The 12,860-nt window shown below is 38.8% G+C and overlaps 1 protein-coding gene across 1 annotated transcript; it reads left to right on the forward strand.

The window, feature by feature from the left end:
• Positions 1-8,183: 8,183 nt before the first annotated feature.
• Positions 8,184-12,324, forward strand: si:dkey-205h13.2 (cartilage intermediate layer protein 2). The gene is made up of 6 exons (XM_040125963.1): positions 8,184-8,283; positions 9,426-9,482; positions 10,144-10,315; positions 11,101-11,210; positions 11,337-11,511; positions 12,225-12,324. Exons 1-6 carry the CDS (start codon positions 8,184-8,186, stop codon positions 12,322-12,324), a joined length of 714 nt encoding a protein of 237 aa, XP_039981897.1.
• The last annotated feature ends 536 nt before the right edge of the window (positions 12,325-12,860 follow it).

Here is a 12,860-nt window from a genome sequence, read left to right on the forward strand (position 1 = left end):
CCCTGCATTTCAATATACTATCCATTTCTGAATTTATATATAAATATACATTTTACATTTTTTTATTTATATTTTTCAATATTTTTACTGTTGTTTCAATCATCAGATTTCAAGCTGCATTTCATGTATGAAAGGTACCATAATTTGACATTTCAATCTAACAACAGGTCAGTAAATTAAACACTGATTTATGGTCAAACAAATTGCCTGTAACAGTAGATACTCAGCTACTACTACTTGGCAGTAGTATCTTCTGTATTTGAGTCCCAGCCTCTTACCCTTTAACTCTGCTGGTACTGTAATACTCCCCAGATTGAAATCAACCACTGGGGATGATTCTGAAATGTTATTCCCTCGTGTGAAGCATGTCTCCATTAGAACCTCTCTCTTTCTCTCTCTCTCTCTCCCTCTCTCTCTCTCTCTCTCTCTCTCGCTCTCTCTCTCTCTCTCTCTCCCCCCCCTCTCTCTCCCTCTGGATCATAACCAGACTCAGCAGTTTTGACCTGAATAATCGGCCAATAAAACTGTAAATCAATCTGCTGTGGATGGCTTTTCAATTGCACACTGGTTAACCCCAGAGCAGGCCCAGCTTGAGTTGTGATAATCACTGAGCATCTTTTCCTCTCGGTGCGGTGCTGTATATTGATTGCTGCAACCATTCTAAGGGTTTTCATCTGTTTTTTTTGGAAATAATTTTCAGACACAGCATCTTGTTGAATTACTTTTTGACGTAAATTGATCGAATGTCTGTCTCAGAGACTGAATCTATGAATGTTTGCGCCTTTTTAAGATCATTAAGAACCACAGATATATTTTGTGGAATTCTCCTTCTGTTCTTCCTCCTTTCTCCCTGTCTCATCACTCTCCCTCCTGCTGTACGTAGCTCCCCAGATCGCCGCAGCATCACAGGGCTGACTGCCTCCGACAGGACTCTCCTTGGACCTCTCCTCCGGGCCATTTGTCAGCAGGCAAGCCCCGCACAACAGAGTACCGATTGGCAGTTGACTGTAACGCCGTTCGGCGTCAACGAACATAGGCACTGTAGGGGCTGTGAATGAGAAATAATACAGAGGCGAGCTGCGTAAACATGATCCTCCAGCGTAATGACTCAGTTCATAGCACTTCTGTGACAACAGAGGCCTGCCATGTATAAATGAATACACATGCATGAATATTCTCCCCTGGTTAATATTTTATCAGTTACATACCACATGAAACATCATAAATGTGATGAACCAGCATCCATGCGAGCGGTGACCATATGTTGTTCCATATTTCTTTTTCACTGTCTGTGAGTTCGGAGTGAGGCTTGTTTGCTACAAGTCCCTTCTTCCAAGGTGATTAATCATAATTTCAGACATAACAGTGAAGTGAAAAAACACCTCAATTCTCCTGAGTGTTGTTTTGTTTGCTGTTCAGCACCCGTAAAACTCCTGCAGCAAAAAGGGTTCCATTAAACACCTATTTTGCGGCAAGATGCTTAAATCACAGCTGGAGTAAAAGCAGAGGTGACTAGTGTTTTTAAAGGAAAACGGAGATATGTGGTTCTAATTAGACCAGGGACTGTCTCAGCAGACCTCACTGTCTGTGCCCAAACCCTCTCTTTAATTACTCACAGAGGAAAGAGGATGTCAAGTGAAAATAGCAAGTAGGCTCCATGTTCGACATGCTGCATGATTTCTGCTGTGGGGCAGCAGAGATGCAGACTACAGCACTGGGAAGGATTCTTAGACATGTAATCCATCACAGAGAGCTGAATGCAACTTTGAACGAATAATTACAGTAATAGCATAAACATGTTTTTAAAAATAAGCGATTCTAATTTTATTTCCCCTTACTTTTCATCAGGCACCACCATCAGACCAAAATTTTAATTTTGTCCAGTACTTTTGTTTATGACCAAACCTGCAAAACCAATAACTTTCCCATCAGCCTCAGTTATACCATGTGTATTAGTGCTAATTAGCAAATGTCAGCATTCTAACATGCTAAATTAAGATGGCGAACATGGTAAACATAATACCTGCTTAACGCATTTGGCTTAAAGAACTGCTGCGCTTAAGTATAGTCTCTAAAAGCTGCTAGCATGGCTGTATAAGCTCAGTCTGGTCAAATCAGCACCTACCATCAACCGTGGCTTCAGACTTAATCTACCTTAAGGTCACATTTTTTAAAAGCACATGCACTCTGTCATGCGCATCTTTACTCAGTTTTAATTATACTACAGTATGCTTCTTTTTAATTTAACGGTAATCAAATGTTATCGCCACAGCCCCTGCACAGCTCCTTGTGGATATGGTGCTGCGGCAGGTTCTGCAGCCTTTACTGGATAACTAGTGTGGAGATTTTCCAGGCCCAACAACTGATGGGAGAAACCCTGTACGCTGACACACCTGTGGCACATCGCAATTACCCACGAGCCTCAAAATTGTGGGCGCACGCGTGCGAGGTGCATACGCACATGGGGAAAAGCAGAGAGAGAGAAACAGGGAGAGATGGATAAGCTAACACAAAGTTGATGTTTTCACAGCAAAAAAAACAAAAAACAAAAACAAGACAACGCTGCATTCGCCGGCTTGTTGGTGGGTCGCACACCTCCACAGTTACCATGGTAACAGCCATCCCCGTGGAGAAGGGTTCCGGCTCAATCCTGGAGGCCAGTGTTTGATTGAATGGTTGTCGGGATGCAAGACGAATGATGACGTATGAGAGCACTACTGACAGATACACTTCACACAGGGGCGCAGTTAAGAGCAATAAAAGGTTTGTGTGTTTGTGTGTGGGTGTGTTTGTGTATGTGTGTGTGTCTGCTTGTGTGTGTGTGTCTGTGTGTGTTCGTATAGAGCATGTATTAAAGAGTGGGTCACCGAGGGGTCTAGAAGGATTTTTGCTGGCCTAAGAAAAATATCAATGAGTCCTCACACTCTCACTCGCTCCTCGTCTTGGAAATACACACGTGCATAATTTATGGCATGAATTCTCTAGGAATAAATGTGTGCATCAATAAAAGGACCCACCACTGTATGTAGATGTATTAGACAGTTACGGCAATCCCAATTTGCGTGTGCAGCAGGCGCAATAATACCTTTTAAGAGTAATGTACAAATGTTCTCAAAACACCATTCTCCAAATTGGAAAAGGATCGCTGTCATTTCTGGTAACAATCTGAATCATTCTCCATTTCCTGCCAACCTCTTGCTTGCACATGCTAATATTCAATAGCAATAAATAAGCAACAACATATTAGTAGATGAACATTTTGTGCAACCTCAAGATGTGCCAGACACAGGGAGCTGCATTTAAAAGGCACATTATCAAATCTGTGCCTCCTAAGTGCCAATATCTTTCTTGCCTTTATGCAATGTGAAGTTCATTTCCAGTGATAATTAAACCCTCAGCACATTTTCATCTTCTTACCTCTATTTTACATAAGTATCCTAGGGCCAGCTTCTGCTGCATGGAATTTTAACAGCTGGATAGTGAAGACAAAGCTTCTCTCAAAGGATATTATGTGTATACGGGGAAAATTGCGTTTTTAGTTCATGGCTATCGTCAGTAGCGCGTCTGACCAGATATGGGCACATGGACTTCCATAATGGCACTTTGATCTTTAGCTTCAAATTCAATTTTTAGATTAAAACAACATTTAAACGCTCAAGCCAACGCAATGCTGTGAAGACAACATGAAGTTCATTATTTTTAAATAGCAATCAGCCGTTATTAGGTCATGATGATTCTGGCGATCATCCAGGAACACTGTCGCTAGCAATTACAAGCAAATTTGCTCATGGGAAAACAAACCGGTCCAAATCAACAGATATTACTCCCCCCATCTTAAATAACCGCTTTTGTACTATCAGTAAGTGACTGCAGCAGTAGTACTTGCCAATTGCATAAGTGGTTCACTAATGTTATGGTTAAGCTTATGACTCCCTAAACAGCCTGTTTCGTCGGAGGGGAGTGTGGAGCACTGAAAGGTCAAAGATGCGTTTTATATTATACAGCAGTTATACCATAGTAGAGTCTGTGCATCGTGTGCATGAGTTACATTTCAGCTGTGAGGTATTACAAATGGCCTTGTACCTTCCTGCTGCTTTTAGCACTGAGAGGGAGCTGAGATATTCAGTAATAAAAATGCATAAATACAGAGGTGTGATGTGTATGTCTGTGTGTGCCTTTAGTTTTATTCTAATGGGAAGCTGCCAGAGTTTTAGACCTTTGCAGTGAATGCATTTTTTAGTGTGGTCAGGGTTGGTACTTTTCTAAGCTGTTAGTTCGAGGTAAAGAGTTGAGTTGAAGATTTAGACGACAAATGGGAATAGGTAAGTTATACATTAGATAAAATGCATAAAACAGAAAGCTTCTATTTTCAGTGCACCGCTTAGCTCATGACACCCTACATATTCCAAACAGTATATATATATATATATATATATATATAAATTTCTCACTTGGCAGTAGACATAGTTTTGGTTTTACTTGTCCAGGTGTCAAGATACACGTATTTGAGATTTCGGTCTCTAAAGGAGGTGAACGGAAGTTTGTTTGTGGTGCATTCATTACTGAAATATTACATTTAGAGCAGCTATGATCAGTATTTTTATATTAACAACAGCTCACATGACTACATGCGTGTGAAAGATGTCGCCCATAGTGACAAACACACTGAGAATTATCTCTCTCTGCAGTTCCCCTCTGGTCTATGAAGCATTATAGCAACTTTCAGCTTATTGTTTTGGTTACTGGGCCCACAACTTTAATGTTTTGGTGCACCACTCTCATTATTGCTGTTTTCTGCTACGACAGGCTGCTATTTTCATTGTTCCCGATTGTACACTCCCTGCTCAGCACCAAGACAAAGTAAGCAACTAGCTGGACATAGTGGAGCATTTAGCAGCTAAAGAGCCAGTTATTTCCCTCTGAAGTTGCTGGACATCAAAGTGGAGCTAAAAGGAGACTGAATATTGGACTTACATTCTCCAGTTGGCCAGAAACACGACTACAAATGAATGCTAATGTAGCTCCATGTCTGCTGGAGGTGTGAATAGGCAACAAATTTGGCACCTTAAAAGCTGATAATCTCTCAGTGTTGTGTTCACATCTTTTTTCCACTTCCCCCAAATGGCCAATTAAAATAAAAATAAAAATCAGTTAGTATGAGTTTGAATTTTAAGCTTTTGTTGACACCTTATTTCATTTTTGAGAAACAATATCCATATTAATATAATGAATCCACAGGCTTTTCTTTGAAATTTCCATTAGAACTACTTTCTGACAGAGAAATTGTTTATATGCAAACAGCTGACAGCATGCCTGTAAATTATAATTTGGCTAAACTAACCCTAACATTTTCTTGTTTGTCTTCTCGATTTAACATACCTTTTTAACTATCAATAGAGGTGTCTATTTTAACTGCTGCCTGACAATTCAGCCTGACTGCTTCAGTGGCAATAAAGCTTATAACGTGAGATTTTTGTTATCTGGCGGAGCATTTGTTCTCTTAAAGACACAGAAAGAGGACTGAGAAACAGTAAACAGAGTGGTACATAAAACATGCACTAATGCAGAGACACACTGGGCAGAAAGAAATAACAAAACAACATAAGAAAAAAACAAAATTAGTTTTTTCCCTCAGTTACTTACAATTATCTCAGTCATTAGGATCAAGATGAAGATTGTTTATTGTCCTGCCCTTGTGCAAGTCAGTGTTGACTACTACACTATACGCTCATTCATCACCCGACCTCAGCATCATGTCACCATCACATTACGCTGAGCATCAGAGTTGCATATTGATAGTAGTAGACATTAGTTTTATATATATATATATATGTATATGTATGTATATATATATATATATATATATATAGGTATATGTATGTATATATATATATATATATATAGGCATATGTATGTATATATATATATAGGTATATATATAAATGGGTATGTATATGTATATATATATATACATACATATACCTATATATATATATACACACACATATATATATAAATAGGTATGTATGTGTATATGTATATATATATATATATATATATATAAGTATACATATAGGTATATATATAGGTATATGTATATATATACATACATATATATGCCTCTTTTATGTTATAGAATAAATGTAGAAAATGTAGAAAGCTCTTACAAAGACAGATAAACAATGTGTGTGTGGCTGTGTGTATTTAAGATGCCACCTAAAAACAGTATTTTCTCAGAGGTCCGTCTGCGTAAATGGGGCCGATGGTCAACAGAAAGTCTGCAGTCAGCTCCTTCACCACAGGAGGATGGAAACACCAATGATTTCCATGGTGACGGAGAAAGAGAGCGAGAGACGGAGAGACTGGGAGTGTGTGGGGGTAGAGAGATACAGGGGGGTGTGTGTATCCAGGGGTGGGTGGGTGGGGGGATGATAAATGAGTCTACACCATGCACCAGGCATCCAGTCCAAAGCACAATTTAGTGTAAAATATTATGCCGGCCCTTTCAGATGACAAAGTTTAATGCTGATGTATGAATAGACATAGACTATCCCCAGCTGCTATTGAACAGAAGGGGGTAGCCATTCTTCTCAAAGGGCAATTTATTAGCGTACACACAACCACTGCAGACGATGGACACTGAAAAAGGGCAGCCATACTCTGTTCTTTTATGTGTAACAACAAAATGCAGACAAGTCAATGTAGTGATCAGTGATGTGAAGTGATTAGAAAAACCAGACGAGAAGGTGGGAACCCAAAGAGTTCTGGGGCACTGTCTATAACATCTAACACTTTGACACGATGCATCGCATTATTCTGACCTATCTCAGAAATTCATGAGCCGTTTTGAAATCCTTGGAACAATTTCAGTGTTTCACAAATTTCATGAGAAAATGTTGATCCTCATTTCCAACAGAGAGTATTCGTGTTTTAAAAAAATCGCTTTACTTGTTCTTCACTGCCCATCAACTTCTTACAGAATACAATCCCTTTCACTTTTTTTTCCCCTTTTTTCAATTTTTTGGTGTAGGAGTGGGCAGGTATGCTACCTACCCACTCCAAATGGCAGACAAAGTTAGCAGCTAGACGATGAACATACTGGATTATTCCATGCAGCTGCTAAAGAGCCAGATATTTCCCTCAGGGGTTGGTGGAAAGCAAAACAGAGCTAAAAGGAGATCGAATATTGAACTTACATTCGTCTCATGGCCAGAAACACGACTCCAAATGAATTCTAATGTTGCTCCATGTCTACAAAGCCACTGTTGGCTAATATGTTCACCCTTTTAATATTGTTACTGACTACACTGACAGTATGTCACTGTTGTGTTTGCAGTTTGTTATTGATGCAAGTTTAAATAATATAATGAGGATTACTACATCTCTTCTCTCAAATTGCCTCATTGTGATGGCCTGTTCAGTCTCTTTGTTCAAAGAGCTGGACAGACTTGTTTGAAATTACCCTGGGACAGTACATGGATAGGTCATTGTCGATGTCTGAAAGTAGGACACAGAAGGATCTTTACAGAATCAATTTAGTTTTCCCCTCTCAAACAGAATAAGTCTCCATGTACCCACATGGGCATCAGAATGCTCTGTTAGAATAAGAAAAATTATCTACCTTATATAACCGCAACACCTAAGCAGTTTCAAAAATAACTGTATTACTGGTGCTAACTCAGAGTGCAGGTGCTATGAACTAACTCGTATCAGCCACATGCACTCGAATCATCCTTTTATAATTGCAGAGATAGCATGACAGATGCCTTTAACTGCCGAGAGGAAGCCAAATTTGTGCCCGGATAATGGCATTCACTGCAGCTGTGCCGTTTCAGTTGTCACCCACCGTTCTGTAAAGGACAAGAAGGTAACTGCTGCAGTTGTAAATGTTCATTATCATCATGGCTTCAGTTGAGGAGATGAAAGTGGTGTTCAGCCTGAAAAATTGGGGATTTTGCATATTGTCGCCCATGTCTGTCTATCTATCTATCTATCTATCTATCTATCTATCTATCTATCTATCTATCTATCTATGTCTAATTATCTGCAAGGACAGCAGTGTTGTGGTTTCTGACAGTCTTTCTTTAATAAAAAAAAAATCATTAAATTAACACACACATTCCCTTCCTCACACCTAATGAGCTTTTAAAGGTTAAATCCTGCTCAAAGACACATTTGTACGAATGTGGGCCTCTGATCTGTTTTTGCAGATTGTGGGATACGATCTGCTCAGCCACCCAACACATTTCCTGTGTCCTATTGAGCCTTTCAGATCTATTTACGGTAAAGGAGCTGAAATGCTGCAATCAGAGAATTTTGAAAGAGGATATGTCTCTTCAACCCATTGTGTACCTACAGGCATGGATCCCCTTGTGTTTTGGATTTGTCTCTGTGAAACAGATATGCAAGGGAATGAGGTTTAAAGTGAGTACAGAACAATAGTGGAGCTGTACACCTCATCTCCAACAATTATTTTCCTATTCAAACCCGTGGAATGTAAGAATTATATTTGCGCACATATCTCGTTCCAGACCTGCTGTTCTTTGAATGGGAGATTGTTTCTTTGGGTGTGTTTGGTAACACATAAACCCAGTGAGTGTGACTGTTTACCTGTTGTCAGGAACTCAATATCTTCCAGATTGTGTCGAAGCACTATATTTAGGTGAGTAGATGGGACAAGTGTTCATTAAACCAGGCAGAGGTTCGTACTATCATATTGTTCTGCTGAGAGGTTCTGTGGGTGAGTTTTCTTCTGTTTTTGCAGAGAAAGGTAACATTCTCTCTTCTGACCTTATTTTTTGCAATAATCTCTCTGTTGCCTCTTGTAGTATGTGTATACAACCATGTGAGACACTTAAGAACACTTTCATTAATCTAGTCCAATACACTCTAGTAATTTCTGCTACAGTCACAGTATGGGCATTTCGTGAATCTGGATTTTATGTTTTTAAGGAAAATTAACTAAAAATCCAGATGTGTTAAATTTAAAAAACAGGGGAAAAAAAATCTTATACTTGTTCATCTCAATGAATGTTTTTTTTATTTCTTGCACCCCTTAAGAACTTAATTTGACACTGCACACATTTCTCATTTTATTCTCTTTTATTTATATTGATGAACACACACAACTCCACTCTTGCGAGACAGGTTTGAAGTTCCAGTATTACCTGCAATCATGATCAAATTGGTAAAGTATGACCTGTTGTACTATGTTTGTACATACATTAGATAAGTGTACTCTCATATTCTGTAAGTGCAATGTTATAAATTTCTATTTTCTCTTATAGTTAAGCGTTGCCATTGCTGCAGGATTGGTTTTTGGTAGGTTGATCTCAATAACTGCAATGACCATTAACATCTGTGCATACTGATGAACTGCAGTCTACTAGCACTGTACTCATGTGATCTGTGATCATTTTTACCAGAAAGCAACCAGCAGGCCCTCAATGTGTCTAACTCATTGGAACCAATGGATAAAAAGAGTAAGTACCTTCACTGTATTGTGATAAAATGCATAGTTTGATCAAATTTACACCCAGTGTGCGGTACCATGAGTGAGGAAAAGCCTATGAACTCTATGGTTTGCAGCAGAGCAAGTCTCTCACTGTTCCATGCAGTTGTGAAAACTGAATAAATTTCAATATTAAATCAGGTTCTGAAGCAACTGAACTGTTGTGTTGTTGTCGTTGTTGTTTTGTAGTTGCACTGTCTTTCTTTTTCATGTGTTAGTAAAATAAGACTTTTGAAAAATCTTTGTCATTTGTCACACAGGAACACTTTCACCTCCCTTCCTTCCAGTCAAGCCAGGTTAGAGATTTCCTGTCAGTGGCAGTCCTGACTTCTAAAGTACAAACTAAACAATTCAGTGGTTTACTTTGTAAAGAAAATTCTGACACCTTTTGTGTGTTTACGTGTTTGTTTTTTAACCCCATTCAGGATGGCCCTGCTACTTTCCCACCCACATTCGTAAGAAAATTACATCATTACACAATTTTTTTTTTTTACATTTACATTGCATTTGCCTTTGTATCTTCGTTTGGACATTTGACACTCATCTGGATCAAATTGCAACATGTGCAGTTACAGAAAGGTTTCAAATTTCATGTGGCTGTAATTGATCTCAATTTAAATACCTTGGTCCAGGATGCTGGACAGACTGGTTTGACAGAGATGACCCTATTGGAACCGGAGACTGGGAAACCCTCTACAATCTTCGCAAAGAGAATCCAGGAAAAATCTGCCCCAAACCAGTAGATATTGAGGCCAAAACTCTATCTGGGCTTAGTGTGGCTGCAGCAGGGGATGTGATTTATAAGTGAGTAGTGTATGGATACGGTTTGAACGTGTTGAATCCAGTAATTCATATTGTATTCTACTGAATGTGTTGTATTAACGTTGTCAATGTATGTGTCTGTGAACCTGTTGAGACCAAACACACAATATTTCCATTGTTTCCGCTTTTCAGTCATGTTTTGGTAACCACTGAGCATCAGACACGGCATACTCAGCAAAACGATTTATTCGTCTGAACAACTGTTAAAACGTTAGTTGGTGGTTTAATATACAGATCTATGATAACATATTAATTGGACATAATTCTCTTCTAATTAGAGACTGTCCTGTCATTTGGGAGTCACGATATTGAATATATAATATGAATGAATCTATGTATTAATATTTAATATGTTTTATACCACACACCAAGAAAGCAAAACATGCTAATGCTAGACTCTGCGAGGCTGCACTTATGCAGATCAGCCTGCAAAAATGCTCACAGAAACAATCGTACCATGCTGATAACAGGTTTAACATTTCACAGCCTTAGTTAAGTGTGGTGGCTTGCTAACATTTACAGATTAGCACTAAATAAGAGGTACAACTGAAACTGATGGCAGAGTCATAAGTTTTGCAGATATTTGGTCGTAAAGTATTTGACAAATTAAAATTTGAGGCATTTCACTTAAAACCACAAATGTGAAGCTCTCGGTGGCGCTAAAGGATCAACAGACTGACTTTACCATCCCTTGAGGGGATGCACTTAAGTGGATGCGTCCATTAAATTATTTTTGAGTAAGTATCCCTCTTTGTTTTTTTTGTCAGAAGTGACACAACCTTAGGATTCATCTGCAGAAACAAGGACCAGTCCAAGAAGATGTGCAACGATTACCGTGTTCGCTTCAGCTGCCATCCCCCTTTCTGTGGTGGAGGAGGTACTGTGTGAGCACCTTCTATATGTGCAGTGTTAAGCTGCCGATGCAAAGTGGACTTCTTCTCTTTTTATTGTTTGTGTGCATGAGCACTCATCTAGAATGGTGCTCTTTTATGGCTTCCTGCAGTGTGCTGGACCAAGTGGTTTGACCGGGACAATCCCAGTGGAACGGGGGACTGGGAGCTTCTGATTTACCTGAAGGCAGCAAACCCGGGAGAAATTTGTGACTACCCTCTGTACATCGAAGCTGTCACCACTGACACAATGACCCCGGCCATCCACACAGGGGAAACCTTCTTTGCGTAGGTTTTCTTATAGGGGAAGAATATTGAAAAAATGACATGTAATAATTTTGAGACCAACGACCGACCAATCAATCAGTTCTTCTCAACATTAACACTTCTTTTCCAGAGTTTCCAAATCATTAAGATGTACTGCCTGGAGCCACTGCTTAAACAGTCATTTGAAACTTTGTAGATGCACATTTACATTAGATAAGATGAAATTTTAATGAGCCCCATGAGGAAACTGGGTAATAGGCACGTAATGTCTGAAACTTTTAAACCTAGCTGTGCCTTACTTTAAAACTGTGCTAACAACTTTTACTGAGAAAATATAGTCTGTGTGCTCTGAGGAGTAAGAAACATGAATACACCAATTTACTGGCATTTCTTATTTCTGATTATTTTATGTTATTTTGATTGGACATTTGAGACATTTAACATTTGAAAAGAGGTGACACCTGACATTATGACATGGCCATGTCAAGAACAAACAAAGAATAGATAAGTATAAATTTCATCTTTCATCTTTATTTCACCTAACAGCAGTTTTACAAACTACATGTTTCTTTTTTACCATTTTTAAACATTAATTTAAATAAAAATAACAATGAATGGTTTTAGCAATGTTCCCCATAAAAATTAGGTTTTGTTTGAAACTATTTTAGAAACGGGAAAACATTTCCTGCTTTAAATTTTACTGATTCATTAACCGTTTGCAATCCTTTTTTCAGCTACAGTCCAACTCAGGGATTTGTTTGCCGCAAAACGGACCAGAAAAGTGGCGGTTGCCGTGACTACAAAGTTCGGTTTGGATGCCCATGCAGTTATTGAGCCCTGACTCCACAGCAACACTGAGAGTGATGGGGAAGAGAAGAAATTCCAGTTCTTATTACTTAAATTTTTGTCTGCTTGTTCCTTTTCTTCTATGTTATATCATTTACTGATTTCCTGATGAAATAAATATGTATAAATAGGCCTTTTTTCACGGCAGACATTTTTTGACTCGTCATAGTTGGAAAAGCACCGGTGTTACTGATAACATTAACAACGGCTCTGGTCTGATCAAGTGTCCGAGTAAGCCATGGCAGTGTGACAATGAGCCAGCATGCACAGTAATGGGACCCTGAAACTAAAGCGGCTAAATGGAATTCAGTGTTAATTTTATTATTTGCATCTATGCTTTTCCCACCATGAAATGTCAAATTATCTTCTGTGGCAAAAGGCCTTTTAGGTGCTTTATCAGCCTATCTTTTCATTTTGGTGATTATGAAGTCATTATCTTGTATGAGTACTGTAGAAAACAAATTACCACAATAAAAACCCTGATAAACAGCAAATCCCTTTTCTCATAAATTTCCACTCTACCC

This window comes from Xiphias gladius, chromosome 4 (genome assembly GCF_016859285.1).
Source record: "Xiphias gladius isolate SHS-SW01 ecotype Sanya breed wild chromosome 4, ASM1685928v1, whole genome shotgun sequence".
In the NCBI taxonomy this organism is placed as follows: domain Eukaryota; kingdom Metazoa; phylum Chordata; class Actinopteri; order Istiophoriformes; family Xiphiidae; genus Xiphias; species Xiphias gladius.